General features: G+C 51.2%; 1 protein-coding gene across 2 annotated transcripts in view; it reads right to left on the bottom strand.

The window, feature by feature from the left end:
* Positions 1 to 937: 937 nt before the first annotated feature.
* The window catches only part of LOC122392657 (vacuolar protein sorting-associated protein 11 homolog), a 44,325-nt gene continuing 28,690 nt past the window's right edge, over positions 938 to 16,572 (bottom strand). For both annotated transcript variants that reach the window (XM_043387767.1, XM_043387758.1), the window contains exons 12-20: positions 6,379 to 6,468; positions 6,018 to 6,131; positions 5,383 to 5,693; positions 4,932 to 5,104; positions 4,298 to 4,499; positions 3,791 to 3,974; positions 3,277 to 3,463; positions 2,771 to 2,881; positions 938 to 2,088 (exon numbers count right to left, since the gene is read on the bottom strand). In XM_043387767.1, the coding sequence (XP_043243702.1) occupies positions 1,592 to 2,088; positions 2,771 to 2,881; positions 3,277 to 3,463; positions 3,791 to 3,974; positions 4,298 to 4,499; positions 4,932 to 5,104; positions 5,383 to 5,693; positions 6,018 to 6,131; positions 6,379 to 6,468 (1,869 nt within the window). In that variant the 3' untranslated portion in view covers positions 938 to 1,591. The remainder of the gene's footprint in view (positions 2,089 to 2,770; positions 2,882 to 3,276; positions 3,464 to 3,790; positions 3,975 to 4,297; positions 4,500 to 4,931; positions 5,105 to 5,382; positions 5,694 to 6,017; positions 6,132 to 6,378; positions 6,469 to 16,572) is intronic.

The raw sequence follows: 16,572 nt of genomic DNA, 5'->3' as shown, positions 1-16,572 counted from the left end.
TGGGGCAAAGCGGCCACCCTAACGCTTCTCACGATGCCAACGCTTGATTTTTAAACTTGGAAAGATTCTTTCTATACCAATGTGATCCCTATTAAGTTGCCTTTTATTTCAACTGCGTTTTATTTCCAAAGGCGTTCACATATGAAAGATATTGACAAAACTTTAAACCTATGCATATTGGCCACTTTGCCCCATACCCTGGGGCAAAGCGGCCACCGGCGTTTTCTCAAGTCCCGATATGAGAAACAAAATAGTTGCCTCGTGTACGACTAGGGTATTTGATGGTGATAAGGTTAAGCGAGGATGGATGTTTACTTTATCATCTTCCACCTGTAGGTAAACAAAGAAAGGATTTTCATGAAAATAAACATTTAATTGCATTATTTGGTAACTCATGCAACTGAAAAGTGGCCAAGATGAATGCATGACGACACATTTGAAGATCAATAATGTTTTTTATCCAGATGGAAGCAACTTATGGCCAATTGGGGGGTGGCCACTTTGCCCCGGCCACTTTGCCCCGCGCATACCGTCCGAGACAAAAATATTCCAGCTTAGCTATTGGTGGGGTAAAAGACATTAAAATTGGTAGAATACATGTACGATAACCATGCAATGCACGGACAAGAACGCTTATAAAAATTCCAAACGGTTGTGGAATAACATAACATTTAAAAATTGTAAACATAGTTGGTAACCTGGCAAGAAATGCTTTTCCGTGTTTCGCAGAACAATGGTGATGGGCCTGAAACCCCGGTCTGGCTCATTCGAACGACCGTGAAGAGAAGCATAATTGGAAACCATAAATTTGAACTGACGCCAGCTATGAAGGGCTAAAACGATGGGTGGCTGCTTTGCCCCGGGTGGCCGCTTTGCCCCACTCTCCCCTACCCTAAAAATATTTGAAAAGCGTATTCCCCATTACCGAAAGGATAAGTTAAATGAAAAGCAATGCTATATTTCATACAATACATTTCGCTGACATTGATAAACACACGATACAGACCGCTAAATAATAACACTACCACAGCCGGCGGCTTATCGAAACCAGAGCGGATCCTGGGCGATCGCAGGGCTCCTGCCGCCATCACGAACGACTAGTCCTGCCGCCCAGTCATAGAGCCTTCGTCTGGGGACCCTCCCCTCCCCCTCCCTCCACGCTACCGACCCGGCAGACTAGGCACAGTGGGCGCCCAGCTACACAAGGCGGGGAGCTCTGAGGCAGAGGACGGCCAGAAGGGAACTCAGAGCCGAGTAACCAAAACATGTGCCTCCGGTCTGACGTCCTGACATCCGGTCCCCGTATGTAACACATGATAGCCCGGGAATACAGAGTGTGTCATTCTGAGTGGTGGATACAAATGTGCCACGGTCCGATTCTTAGCAGCGCAGAGCCATGCACGAAAGGAACGGCCCTCACATACATTATTGACGCAGGGTGCTCTAAAACTAATCACAAACGAGTACATAATTACGCAATTCATTCGCAAGGCTACCAGTGGACGATAAATATACCGGATTTGCACGCATGATAAGCCACGGTTCATTCAGTAAAACGACCCGCTCGATTACACTGGGAATGGTTCACACTTCACTCCTCGAACGGATTTAGACTTTTGTCGTACTCATCCATGTCATCCGCAAACGGGTTGTTGGAATCTGACGGCTTTTCATTGAATGGATTGTGTGCGTCATCATCGTCATCGAACGGATTCGGGCCCTCTTCAAACGGATTCGGTGCGACGGGTTTCGCTGCCGCCGCCTGCACTGCCATCTCTGGTCGCCGGACCAAAGCTCTGGTTCTATCTTCGGCCGGCTGCGGCGCCACTGTATGCGGGTAGCGCCCCTCGGCTGCTCTGACGCGGGCCTCAGGGACAGCCGAGCTGACCTGACTGACCTGAGCGGCGCGGAGACGTCCCTCGGAGACGCTAGGCGCCACCTGGCTCGGCTGGGACGCCCTGAGGCGCCCCTCAGCCACACTCGGCGCCACCTGGCTGGTCTGAGACGCCCTCAGCCGGCCCTCGGACACCGTGGCAGCCTGCTCGGAGCGGCGCTCTGCGGTCCGGACACGCGCCTCCGACTCTCCACCTGGTACCGGGCAGCAGCACAGCACACCGTCAAACAACATCGCAGCAAACAGCTCCGGTTACGGACAATACTTTAGCTAAATTATATCAATCTATGTTTCGTGGATACCAGTGAAAACGATCAATGGCAGCAATATGCGGTTAATACATAAATAAATAGGACAATGAAACTATCAGAAAACCGTGACTTTCAAGCGATGTACCCCCTGGTTAGAACGTTATTCTTCCGTATCAGTTACGCCCGCCACGAAAGTATAAATAAACTCGTCAATCTATACATCCGCGGTGATTCCACATCATTCTCAAATGAAAACATCCGTGCAGCCATACCCTTACAATGATGACTACCATTCATTTACTTTTAGTGATTCTTAGGCTTCCGGTGACTGCAGCTCTCTGAATCCTCATACCCCTCTGTGTTTTACTGATGGGAATGAGTCCAACCTTTCACGCTACCGTCCAATAGCCCAGCATCCCTGGTGCACCTGCCAGTGCCCATCGTCCGTTGGAACCCCTACTCTTGGCACCATTGCACCACCCACTCACCCAGCAACACAAACGCCACCCCATCGTTCAGTGTCTTTGCACCCCACAACCGACATATCACTAAGCAGCCCCAAAACCAAAAGTACCCCTCATAACCCTTATCACTGCCCCTTGCCCGATATCCCGGCGCCACTCACCGAATGGTCCCGCCGAGGCGGCCGCTGCCCGGTCCTGCAGTCTTAGCCGCGCCTCTGCCGCTGCCCCCACCGGCTCCGCGGCCGGAGCCGACGCCAGGTAACTGCTCACATCTGAACGAAGAGAGGGGTAGGAGATGAGAGGTTAGAGCGTCCGGGGCTGACTCCAACTGTTCACGTCTGAACGGAGGGAGAATAGGGGAGGATGAGGTCAGAGCGGCGGCGGGGGGGGGGGGGGGGAGCGAGTAGAGCATAGATGGATGCCAAGCAGTTCAGGGAAAACTGGGGTCGAGTCGGTGTAACCAGTTGTGGAGGAGACTATGAATGGTGGCTCACTGTTACGACAGAGCTGAGGCTATTCACTACACTGTGGAGATGTAACTACATCTCAAAGAGGCGGTTAACTAGCCTTATGACGGAGATGCACCAGCAATCATTCATGTACGACCTCCCACCCTCTGTCCCTCACCCCACCACCGTTCCTCTTTCCCCTAAGCCCTAACACTCACTCTGAGGGGGCTGGGCCTGCGGCGGCGGCGGCGCGGCGGCTGCCTGCTGACTGCCATCGGCCGGCCGCTCGGCCTCTGAGAACACCCCGCGGCCGAAGAAGTCGGACAGCACGCTGAACTTGTCGTCGGCCGCTCGCAGCTCGCTGTACAGCTCCTCCATGTCGGCTCCCTCCGTGGATTCAGTCGGCTGGTGGACAGAGCGATTAATAATTGACGTATGGCGATGAAAAACCATGATTGAGTGGACTTGTCATGAAATATATTCTGATTCTGATTCTGGGGGAGGGTTGGTGAGCTTTCTGGGGACGTTTGGGGGCCTTGTGTATTATAAAGAAAGTACACAGACGGATCAGCACAAGAATTTACATGGAGATGGAATAAGTTGCAGACATAAGAAAATCACTATCGAAATAATTTGATACGCATGTCAAGTGTCAACAGCCAACACCTTTAAATATAACTTCTGGACAGGTCATTTACTTCAGCTACTGTGTGTCAGTATATTCCCCCTTACCTGACTGCTAGTCTGCCGCCTCAGCTCGGTCTGTTCCGTCAGACACAGGGGACACGAGTCGTCTCCCTCGGCGTAGCTCTGGAAGCAGTGCTGGTGGAACGAGTGCGGACAGAAAAAGTGCACCGACGGCAGCTCCAGCGGCTGACTGCATGCCGAGCAAATGGTGCGCTGGAACACCATAGCGCTGAAACACAGACATCAGATAGGCATGAGTTACCTACCGAAAAAAAGAAAACGGAAACTGAAGGTTACTGATTGACCTGAGAGAGTAAAAAATCACCAACTGAAAAGAATAAATAGCAAAACTCCTTCTAATTTTCTTCTACATTCATTTTCAGCAACAGCTGCAAGCAGGCTCCTCTTCAACGATAATTGTCTATCTGTCTTCATCACAACAGAGCAACAATAAGTGTAGGCAACTGTAGCTTGTATGTCATATAATTACCAATAAACTATCGCAGAGAATGCACACCGTCCCACCGTTTAGGGAGTCACTCCCCAACCCACCTATTCTCCTCGGTCTCGATCTCCTTTCGGATGGACTCGGCCTCCTCGGCGAACTTCTGGGCGGCCGCTGTGTGCTCATCAATAGCCTCTTGATCGGCCGTGAGCACGCGCATCATGTAGTCGCGCACGGCGCCCAGTTCCAGGGTGGGCGACTCGACCAGGATTTCCACCACCTCCAGACTGGGCGCCACCTTACCCTTCTCTGAAATAGACGAGGGTGGTGGGTGGTTCTGATTCTGACGCGACCTGAACATTAACACATGCCAGTGACTTCAACCTAACATGAAAGCTCGTAACGTAGCTTCTTCAATACAGCTGCCCTACTAAGATCACCAGAACCTATACTCCAAAAATAAGCTGTTCGTCGTTTCTAGCATGGTCATAATCTCACAAATAAGTATATAAACCCAGTACACACCCAACCGCTTTTGCATTTGCCCCGTATTTGCACTAAAATATTCAAACGATCATACGTCCCACTAAATCCTCTTATCTAATCGGCCCTCCACCACATTTATCCTTCCAATAAAATCACTTGCCCCTCCATTCCTTCCACTCCCCTCCTCTCATTTCCGATTCCTACTTCACCCCCCTTCCTTCTAAGCCTTCCCCTTCTCTCTCCATCCCCTCTCACCTATGTTATCCAGGACCACGGTGATGACCTCTGACGGCGGGTTGAGCAGCTTGGTCAGCGCCCTGAGAGCGTCCAGCCAGAGGAGCGGCTGCTCGCCGCCGAACCGTCGGCACGTCTCCAGGGCGGCCGGGTAGTCGGCAGCCTCCAGCTGCGTGTGCAGGATGTGCGAGTGCCTGTAGAACGGAGAAGGGGGTGAGAGGGTGTAAGGCATAACTAGTCAGCTCATGAAACTGAGGTACGCGATGAGGCATAACCTGGGTTACTGTTGTGGGAGCGTTTTGGATACTTTCCAAAGCTCAATCGGTAGCTATGGCTCAAATGGAAAAACAACTCGGGAGTGGTCTTACTATGAGTCGTAAAAGCAGTAGATCGAGGAACAGCCTGAAATTAAAATGGCTCTCTTCCAAGGAGCGTAGAAGCAGCAGAACACTGCTGTTCGTCTAAAACTCACATTCCGTATCGCTCGTACAGCTTGGCGACCCCCTGCTGGAAGCCGTGGTCCTGACAGACCCGCAGTGCGAGCGGCACGTCCTTCAGTCGCACACAGTCGAGCACACGCAGCGCCTTCTCCGTGTCGCCGACAGGGGCGCTGGTGTCTGTGCCACCGGTTGCGCCACCACCACCGCTAGAGGCGCCACCATCGCCGCCGAAGCCTCCCGGCGGCGTCCAGTCGTCGCCTGGATCCTGCTGCTCTTCGGAGCGGGGAAGGTACACCTCGAGCAGTGCTAGTAGAGCATCGGAGTCGAGCGCCGCTGGGCGCACCTGTAGGTCAGAGGGAGAGGTCAGGAGTGCGGGAGAGCAGCGGAGAGGAGCCGCGAAGGCACGGGGTCAGGGGGCGGCAGAGTATGGGGAGAGCGGTGCAAAGAGGAAATTGGGGGCGCGAACAACGACGGTCGGGTTAATTTAGGGCAGGAAATGAAATGAGCCATGTCTGGAAGACATGGTTCATGGGCCATCATAGAAACAGTGTGAAGCCTGTCCCGACTAGCGTCACAGAACCGCCGAAGTTTGTACATTCTGTGTATATTCGGTTTCGTCAGCCCTCATAGTTGTCAATATACATCTGAAAGACGCCCGTGCTCTCACCTCCATCAGGTGTTGCAGGAAAGAGGCCTGGGCGGACGGAGCCGCTACGAACAGGTCCAGATACTGCTGAATGGGCACCGAACGCTCCGAGTCGGCGTCAGCGCCCGACTTGGGCTGAGGACGGGGCAGACAGGGGCGGTCAGACGATATTAGTCGGGCGGGGACGGGTAGTCATGGGCTTGCAGTCAAGTATGGGCATTGGATAGTCAATTGTCAACTTACAGTTTTGATGAAAACACCGCACTAAGGAGCTTGCCTGCGAGTACAAGCAAACTGAGAGTCATACGAGAAGTAACAGCACAAAGATCAATAGCTTTTAGCTGGGGCATAACTGACTTGCCGTCTGAGGGTTCACACTCACGGCGCAGCTGAGTTTCTTCAGCAGTTCCACGGTGTCTGTGGGTTTCACCTTCAGAAGGGCGGCACCGTGACGCAGAATCGCCGCCTCGCACTGAAAAACAAACACAAAGGTAGGATGCTATATATGGAAACAGTGACCACACAAAGTTGTGCTGGTAACCGGTGGGATGGATTACAAATCCAGTGACAAACTAGAATCATGATGGACTGGTATTGGAAACATCGCATTTGATGGAAATGCCTATCATTATTTTTTGTTTGTTGGTGGTTAGGGGCGCGCCGACTGCGAGGTCATTTTGCGCCCATATTATTATTACTTTTTTGTCTACATCAGAATATGTGAATTTTCTGAAGACTTCCGTCAAGTCATTTATTTCCTTTCAAGGTGAGACTTCACTACCTAGTTAAGCAATGGCTCATGAACGAAGTGCAGCGAAATTCACAGCTTTTCGCTAATATTCTTTATAATCCAAGCTTCATTAACCCGGCAGTTGCTGGGGTATTTCGCCACCCACCGTTTGCTGGGGGGGGGGGGGGGCGTTAAACGCCCCCAGCCGATAACTCGAGAACCAATAGGCGCAGCGAAACGCACGAGGCGGCAAACGAAAGAGCGCGACGAGACGCTTCAGATGAGTACTTTAAAGTTGAGTTTTGAGGTCACAGGTCGGGTCAAGGTCAGGTCAAACACCTGAAATCGGCCTTTCAGTAGCATGGACTTCAGGACTTCGCAATGGGCGCCTCTCGTCATAAACTCTGTCAAAATGGTGCACAATCCATCGTATAAGGCCTGGGGCATTCCACGATAGATCGTACCAGGCCCGTCACCCTCATCTCTCAGATTTTAATGAAAATCGGTCCTAGGGGTAATCATAGGCCCCAAAGACAACTGGCAAAATATCAGACTTCTCAGATCAAAACTTTTTGAGTTATATTGCATTACATTTTTTTAACTTCGGTATGTAACGGTGAGTTTGATGGCCTATAACTCAAGAACGGGTTAAGCAACCAACAAAAAGTAAACAACACTAAGCTTGCGATGAATCAGAAATTAATATTACTATTTAAAAATTCCAAAGAAAAAATTTCATTTTTGAGCAAAAACCTTAATCTTTTTTCATTTGCCTCTAATGACTTTTGGGACCAAAATTTTTCACATTTTTATTTTTTTCAAAATGATCTTCATGTCATTGCAAATCGACATGCAAAAAATTAGAAAGGTGTTCTTTCTATAAGTTCCTCATTTTCCCGCAAACAAAATGGGTTTCGGAGGGGTTGATACGACCCCAGCACGCCGTTTCGCTTCTAATAGAGCTAGAGCCTCGCGGAAAACACGAGCGTGTGTGCCGTTACAAGTCGCAGCGATTGGTACCCGATTTTAAGGTCTCAGGTTAACCGGTAGCGTCTGAGGTCAGGTCACGTGACTGAAGTTACGGGTTCGGTTTTTAATAAATAACTTCGCAAAAAATGGCCGCAGAGCCGCGATTTTGGCATCATTGTGTTCGCCTAGCTCAGGTGCATCGAATGGTATACTTTTTGCTAGGGTGAGGTCAACTTAAGTAGTTGACCTCGGGTCAAGGTCAGGTCAGAGCCCCTCAGGTCACGAAGCTGGGCAAAGGGTATCATATGGCATATCATTCGATTCGGAAGGTCTTCCCGAGTCCATTGGTGGCTTTCCCGACTCTCTAGCTCGATTTGATCGGGAGTTATTGACGAAAAACTCGTACGACCCTAGTGACGTCATAAATGACGTCACGCAAGGTTAACAATGCAAAAGTAAAGCATTGGACTTTGCAAGGAGTGCATGAAATCACGATACGATGTACGTGGGATAGTTTTAGATCCTTCTCGGCGCCAAAATAACAGTTTTTATATTTCCCCATTGATTTATAACAGTGATGTCACGTGACCGACCTGACCTCATGTAACCTTGAAAAATTCCCAGATATACAAGTTGTGAGACCTCTGGAGGACACCATGTATGCGTCCTGTAACTTTCATCTCGGACAGCTATGGTCATTGGCGTCCAAAACAATGTCAGAACCAAACAGCCTTTTTCACCCTCGCGCTTATAGGAAAGAGGGTTGAATGAACCCTCTTTTCACTTTTTTTTCAGATGACTCAGACTTGAATTGAAATTTCAGTAACCCGTGATGTCACTACTATGCATTTCAGACCCCATGAGACCCTGTTTTTCGGCGATAATTTCTCCAATTTTTGTCCAATCAGCTTGAAATTTTGGCATACGGCATTTCAGCTCAAGCGCCAATTTTTGTCAATATGGTCTCTTAACAAAATATCAAAATTTAGAGCACTTGTCGTTGGCTCGTAATGTTAATCAGTTTTTGCACCCGGATAGAGGCTCGCTCGCTGCCGCACCGGATTGGATAGGAGCGCTGGCCAATCACGTTACGCCGGGCCCAGCTTAACTCCGCCCACTAGCCGTGGCCGCGATGGGCAGTCGGCGTCAGCACCGCGGAGAGGTCGCATCAGGACCGCATACTGGAGACAATGGAGCTGGCCAAAGTTGTTTCGGGACGAAAGCCCAAAAATTATCCGTTCGAGGGCAGTGGTGTCCTCTTCTCCATATTTTGGTATTTTAACGTCGAACCAGCTCATAATATTCATAATGATCAGAGCCCAGTTTTACCAACAGAACAATAGCCGCCTGCCGATTTTTTTTTTTGCGGAGACTGCTTCAGATACGGAGCGTAAAAAGCAAAACCTATCTGATTACGTGCCCATCGCGTTTACGCTCCGTATATGAAGCGGTCCTTAGGTGAAAATTTCCGGCAGGCGGCCATTTTTCTGTTGGTAAAACTGGCCTCAGAATCAGAGTAGGATCAATTATATTATAGGACCGAACCGGCCGTAAGAGAAAAGATAGATGAAGTCTTGGACTCTGGGCACTTATTTACGCCGGAGTTGCACCTATCTGATCGTCAGGCTGGGTCAGGTCACTATACCCGATTACCTGTGAGATCATGCGTAAGCCTTCACATGACCCAAAAATATTGATATACGAGTATTTGGCAGCTTCAATAAATGTTTCTGAGGAAGGCGCAGAAAGCAACAAAGTAGAATTAAGACTTAAGGCCGTGTTACACTGCCGAATTTTGGCCACGACCCTGTCGCCGAATCACGTCGTGTAGGAAATCGGCGAACAGTTCACCGACAGAGGCGAACGGTTCGCCGACAGAGCCCGATTTGCAGACAACGGGTGGGGGGCCCCCCTAATCGTGCGCGGGTCGAAGCTGATCCATGATTCGGCGAACATCGCGAATGAATGGCGAATCTGTTGCGAATAGTCGGCGATACCTTGGCAACAAGTCGGCGCACGTAGCGACATGTCGGCGGTGACTCGGCGAGTGTTTGGCGATCATGTTCGTTTATTATAAGTTCGGCGAACGGCCACGAAATTTTCATTTTTCATGAAATATTCGTGGCGGTCGTGACGAACCGTAAAAGTCGCGCGGTGGGCACCGACTGGTCTGCGAAATGCCAAGACCGTGGAAGAAAGATCCCGAATCGATCCGCGATATAGGATGACTTGCATATTCGTGCACATTCGTGTACCAAAATTCGGCAGTGTAACAAGGGCTTAAATGTCGCGGGCGCGGCCGATTGCCTGGGGCGTCACTCCAGCGAGACGACCGTATTCGTGATTCGTAAAGCGGTGCGGGGCGCCGGCTGGAGCAGAAGCGTGATGTGTCGTGTGGTCGAATTGTCCTTTATCGCTGTATGTGTTATATTGTTATTTGTTAAGACGTGCACAAAAAGAAATAGGAATGTGGCAGGCGGACGTTGAGCACCATACGGGAACTGTCAGCACTATACGGGAAAGGTTTCGCAGGAAGAGCTGTCAGGCCTACAGAGCTCTAGAAACATAAAAATGTTCCGACATAAAAGGTGTAGAATTAAGAAACACATTTTGTTTGTTGTAATTTGGACGTAGTCTGACCTGATACATAATTTTACGCAACCACTTGAAATCAACAGCGTCTTTTATGTGCGTTTTTCACAAGCCCCGAATCTTGTGTGGAATTTATATTTTTGTGACTGAACAGGAAGTACGTACATTTGTGATAAATACAAAGTCAAGGGCTTCAGCTAGTGCGTTACTTATGCGCGCTTTTTTTTTTTGCTCATTCGATGAAGTTACGGCTGCAACAACTGCACGGCAGCTACGCTCCATGCGAGCCGCCCCGGTGCAGCATCCACCGCCGCCCGCTCCACGCAGCCGACTGACCGGCCAAGGTCACCGCCCCGTCCACCGGGAGGGCGGAGCTTAATGGTCACGTGTTTGTGACGTCATGCGTACGCACGGATAGCCTCTACTCCACTGACGGATTTACGGAGCCGATTTTAACATTACGAGGCAACGACAAGTACCCTTAAATTTAATATTTTGTTAAGAGACCATATTGACGAAAATTGGCGCTTGAGCTGAAATGTCCTTTGTGAAAATTTGAAGCAAATTGGACAAATATTAAATAAATTATCGCCAAAAAACAGGGTCTCATGGGGTCTGAAATGCATAGTAGGCAGCTTTACCACGCCATTTGTAAGCTCCCCTCCCGAAATCACTATTCGAAACCGTTATCGTGACGTAAAATAAATACATTTATAGAAAGAACACCTTCCTAATTTTTTGCATGCTTCTTAACAATGAGCCAACTATTTCTTTAAAGAAATAAAAATTCAAAAAAATTTGGTCCCAAAGTCCAAAAAATACAAATGAAAGAAAACTCGATATGTCATATATCAAAAATAGCGTACCTATTTTTCGAAATTTCAAAAATACATATTAATCTCTGTTTCATTGCAGGTTCAATGTTATATAACATTTGGCATTTGAATAATCCGTCTTAGAGTTACAGCCCGCCAAACTTAGCGCTGCAAAGCAAGATCCAAAAAATGTTATACACCATAACTCAAAAAATACTTATCTGATAAGCCTGAAATTGTTACAGGTGGATTCAGAGCCCCTGATTACCCCTGAGACCAATTCTCGTCAAATTCCGAGAGATGAGGGTGTCAACTTGGAAAAAAGTGGTACGATCTATCGTGGAATGCCCCGCCTACAAGAGTGTCAGCTCCATGTAGGGGTCAGTCAAGCATAGGTCAGGGTCAAGGTCAGGTCAACCGGGTAGGCACATATCCCCGAAAATCAAAACTGATATTCGCTGCCCGTGACACATGTTTTATGGGTAATTTGGGGCGTAGAACACGATGGTGACATTCATTTTATCATATGTGTACGTGTTTGGCTAAAAAAGTTTAATTTAATAAATGCATGTATCATAGTCGTGAAGTAGTCACGAGAAATTGTCAAGATTCAGTTCAAGATTTTGGAAAATGCGGAACGATAACACTGAACAACAAAATTTGACTTTTGTCATAGTACAGAAAGCAGAATACCCATTTTTGTGGTAATTTGTGACGCTGAACACGAATCTGGCATCAGAAATGGCGTATCAGGCCAGGTTTTTGAGATCCAGTATGTCTGTGTATCTGCTCTGAATGGCTATTTTCAACATTTCACTCTTCCTTTATATGACATTGCCGGGGACTCCGAAGGAAAAAACTCTGTGTCTGGGGTAATTTAGGGTGCAAAATACGAATCTGGCACTAGAAATGGGGTATCGTGCTAGGTTTTGGTATTACAGTATGTTTGCGTCCTTTTCTTAGGTGCATGTACTCAGCTTGTTATTTGTTCCATTATGAAGGCAAAGTGTTGCCACATGATGCTGCCATATGCTGAGTGCCGCCCGCCCGGTTTGTTAATACAGTCGGAAGCCTGACGCTGGCGTGTGCGGGTCCGCGTGCGAGAGCCGAGCTACCGAGGGTAGCAGCGAACAGAATATGGCGCGGTCGGTGTGAAGTGTAGAACTGTGCGCTCACACCAGTGAATTTTGTGCGTTTCGATCGTTTGTGTGACGGCTCGTCGTAGCCATGAGTGATAATGGTGACGCGTCGGACGGTGACCGCGAGGATCGGAAGCCGGCAGAGTTTCAGACGCTTCTCGATCTCGTCTGCCGACAGATGGAGGCATCACAGCGCCGAGAAGACCGAGTCGTCGCCCTGCTGGAGCAGATGTCTACGGGATCACATCATCGGCTGGATGGCGGCAGCCCGGCGGCCGCTGCAGCCGGTCCCGGCGCTGGCCTGGGCGCGCCGCCGCGGCTCGCCCCAGCGCACACTGGTCGGAAACGCTCCAGCGAGAGGCCAGCGGCCTTTCCGCAAAAGTTTTTTGCTTGTTATTCCACAACTAGTGAAGCAAACTTCATAAAACTTTGCATACCTTCTCTGTCATATGTAAGCTATCATTTGGATGTCAAGCACTAAATATATGACGTGAATCTGTTAAGTTATGACGTCATAATTGAGTATAATACAGGATCTAGCACTCTGGCTGGTGTAGCCAGTAGAAACACTGTAACATACAGATATCTCTTGTATTTCGCCACAAAATCGAGACATATATAGTTTTACATACGAACTTAGCTATCTAGTATTGCACACATGTTGGCGAGAACATCGAGTGTAATAAACGAATACATATGGGTTTTAATATACACATAGCCAATGCAGTTGTCCAAACAATACAGCAGTTTAAGCGAACGGAACGTTAAAAGGGGGACGCACAACTTAATCGAAGGCTTTAGCAATTTAGAGACTGGTAAAAGCGACACCTATTAACAAAACTGTAACTCGCGGTTCACAGCATCTAGCGGCGACCGGCAGAAGTACATGGGCCTAGCGGTGACCGGCAGAAGTACATGGCTACATCACTCCCCCGCCCTAGTTAAACACCATAAAAAGAAGTTTGGCGGCGAGTACGCGACGAACGGCGGAGAGGGGGCGGCGAAGCAGGCGGCGGGTCCGGCGGCACGCGGCGAGCCGGGCGAGAGCCGCCGGGGGCACCTGAGCGGCTGGGTGCAGGCGATGCAGCAGGCGGGCGGTCCACCGAGCTGTCTGTCGCTGTAGTAGGCGTGTCGTTCACCAGGACGTCCGGTGCTGCAGGCGGCGTTGCGGCAGGCATGTTGTCCGTGAAGGCCGGTTTACACCGAGCCAGGGTGACGGTGTCGCGTCGCCCGAGACGGTCGATGGTGACGGTGTGCTGGTCGCGGGATAGGACACTATAAGGACCGTCATAGACGTATTGGAAAGGAGAGCGATGCGAATCGCGTCGGATGAAGACGTGGGAGCAGGTTTGCATGTCTTGAGAGATAAAGATTTGGCGGGAGCCAGGACGAGGAGGAGTTGGACGGAGCTCCGACATGGCGGCACGGAGACGAGAGGCTAGGGAAGCCGGATCAGAAGAAGTGTCCGACGACATGGGGGAGAGGAAGTCACCAGGAAGTCGGAGACTGCAACCATAGACTAGGTCTGCAGCGGTGCATCCGAGATCCTCCTTGAGGGTCGTGCGCACTCCGAGTAGCACCAGAGGAAGTCGATCCGACCAGGAGACGGCGTCGTCATCGGTCCGCAGAGCTGACTTCAGTTGGCGGTGGAAGCGCTCTACCATCCCGTTTGCTTCTGGGTGGTAGGCACAGGTCCGGATCCGAGAGGTGCCGAGAAGCTTGGAGATTTCTGTCCAGAGGCGGGACTCGAACTGGGATCCTCTGTCGGTGGTGATGAGTTCGGGTACTCCGAAGCGGGCGATCCAGCCGCTGACGAGATGCCGAGCCACCGTGACGGCGTCCATGGTGGGCAGAGGAATTGCCTCGGGCCATCGGGTGAAGCGGTCGACGACAGTCAGGAGATAGGAGTTGCCATGGGACGGAGGAAGTGGTCCGACAAGGTCGATGTGGATGTGCAGGAAGCGAGAGTCAGGTGGCTGGAAGCTGCCCATGGGTGGCTTCGTGTGGCGCTGGATCTTGGCACGCTGGCAGTGCTGGCAGCTCCGGACGAAGGCACGGATGTCCGCGTTGATGTGGGGCCAGATGAACCTCGATGAGATGAGATGACGCGTAGCGTTGATGCCAGGATGAGACAAGTCGTGGAAGCTCCTGATGATGGAAGGGCGGAGTCTGGCTGGGACTACAGGTCTAGGTGTGGCCGTTGAGGTGTCGCACCAGAGACGTAGATGCGGATGATCAGGGACTGGGAAGTCACGGATGACCAGAGATGAGGATTGTTGCAGCTTCGGCAGGTCAGGATCGTTGGCTTGGTGTAGGGCGATGTCGGCCAAGCTCAGAAGGCCGGGTGAGGGTGTAGCTGCGGCAGGAGCTGGAGCAGACACTGAGCTGATCCGTGAGATGGCGTCAGCTACCGGGTTGAGGTGTCCAGGAACATGTCCGATCTTGCTGGTGTGCTGCAGAATCAGGTCCATGTGACGTTGTTCACGGAGAGAATGGTTGGCGTTGCCGTTGGCCTTGAGAGCAAAGACGAGCGGCTTGTGGTCCGTGAGGATCTCGAAGTCGCGTCCTTCCAGATAGGGCAGGAAATGTCGCACGGCGAGGTACATGGCGAGCAATTCCCGTCCAAAGGTGCTGTAGCGGCGTTGGGTGGGCGTGAACTTGCGCGAGAAGAAGGCGAGAGGCTGAAGAGAACCACCAACTCGCTGGTGGAGCACGGCGCCGGCTGCCGTGCTGCTGGCGTCAGTGCTGAGGCTCAGAGCTGCATCTTTGACGGGATGAGCGAGCTGGGTGACGTCAGCGAGGGCGGCTTTGGCTGCAGAGAAGGCGGCGTCTGCCTCTGAGGTCCACGTGATTGAAGCAGCTCGGTCGTCTGAGGCAGTCAGGCCGTGGAGAGGTGCCAGAAGAGCAGCAGCGTGTGGGATGAAGCGATGGTAGAAGTTGATCATCCCCAGGAACTTCTTGAGGCTCTTCTTGGACTCTGGACGGTCGAAGTTCTTGATCGCACTGACTCGATCGTCGAGAGGAGTGATGCCTCCGCTGGAGATCTGGTGGCCGAGGTAGGAGATGCTTTCCATGCCGAAGGCGCACTTCGATGGGTTGAGGAGCACACCGTTGCGGGAAAGACGGCTGAAGACCTCTCGGAGGTGTGTGAGATGTTCCGAGATGCTGCTGCTGGCGATGAGGATGTCGTCTACATAGACGAAGGCGAAGTCCAGGCCACGGAGGATGTGATCCATGAACCTTTGGAAGGTCTGAGCGCAGTTCCGGAGACCGTACGGCATACGGAGGAACTCGAAGGCGCCGAAGGGCGTTGTGATCGCTGTCTTGGCGATGTCTTCTGGGGCCATCGGTATCTGGTTGAAGGCCCTGACGAGGTCGAGCCGAGAGTAGATCGATGTCCCAGCGAGGCAGGCAGTGAAGTCGTGGAGATGTGGTAGTGGGTACCGGTCAGGCACTGTGATGCGGTTCAGTGCACGGTAATCACCACAGGGTCTCCAATCTCCAGACGACTTGGGCACCATGTGCAGCGGTGATGCATACCGACTGCTGCTGGGTCGGATGACTCCGAGACTGAGAAGGCGCTGGAACTCTGCCTTGGCAGTGGCGAGTCGAGCTGGATCCAGACGGCGTGGGCGGCAGAAGACCGGAGGGCCGGTAGTCTCGATGTGATGTCGTACTGAGTGCTGTGGCTCCGGATGATGTGACGGCTGGGTGAGGCTGGGGAATTCTCGAAGGAGGGTAAGGAATGCTGGGTTGTCGGTTCCGACGACGGCTGTCAGTCCGGTGGATGGCACTGAAGAGTGGGAAGCAGGTGAAGACAACTCAGTTAGGTGGTCGATGAGACGGCCTCTCTTGGTGTCGACGAGGAGATCATACGAGGAGAGGAAGTCGGCTCCTAGGAGAGGATGGGAGACGTCCGCGATGATGAAGATCCAGTTGAAATCTCTTCTGAGGCCGAGAGAAAGCGTGAGCATGCGCTGACCATAGGTCTGGATGCTGCTGTTGTTGGCTGCTTGCAGATCCAGTCCGTTGGTTCCGCGAGCACGATCGGTGGGTGTCGCTGGAAGAACACTGTACTCGGCTCCAGTGTCGATGAGGAAGGTGATGCCAGTGTTGTTGTCCTTGAGTCTCAGAAGGCCGCTGGCTGGAGGGACGTCAGAGTTGAGCAGGGCAGGTGCAGACGTCTGTGTCACCTGTCCTACTGCTGGTTTCCCGAAGTCTGAGTTGCGGTTGCAGACCATGAGCACGGTGACTGACATGAGCGCGCGTTGGTACCGAACTTGTGGTGGTACCAGCAGTAGGAAGCACCAGCGCCGGTAGACGTGTTGGTT

The sequence above is a fragment of the Amphibalanus amphitrite genome, unplaced genomic scaffold (assembly GCF_019059575.1).
Source record: "Amphibalanus amphitrite isolate SeventyFive unplaced genomic scaffold, NRLGWU_Aamphi_draft 000024F_arrow, whole genome shotgun sequence".
In the NCBI taxonomy this organism is placed as follows: Eukaryota; Metazoa; Arthropoda; class Thecostraca; order Balanomorpha; family Balanidae; genus Amphibalanus; species Amphibalanus amphitrite.
Note: the sequence above shows the minus strand (reverse complement) of the source record. Positions and strands in the feature narration are given on the sequence as shown.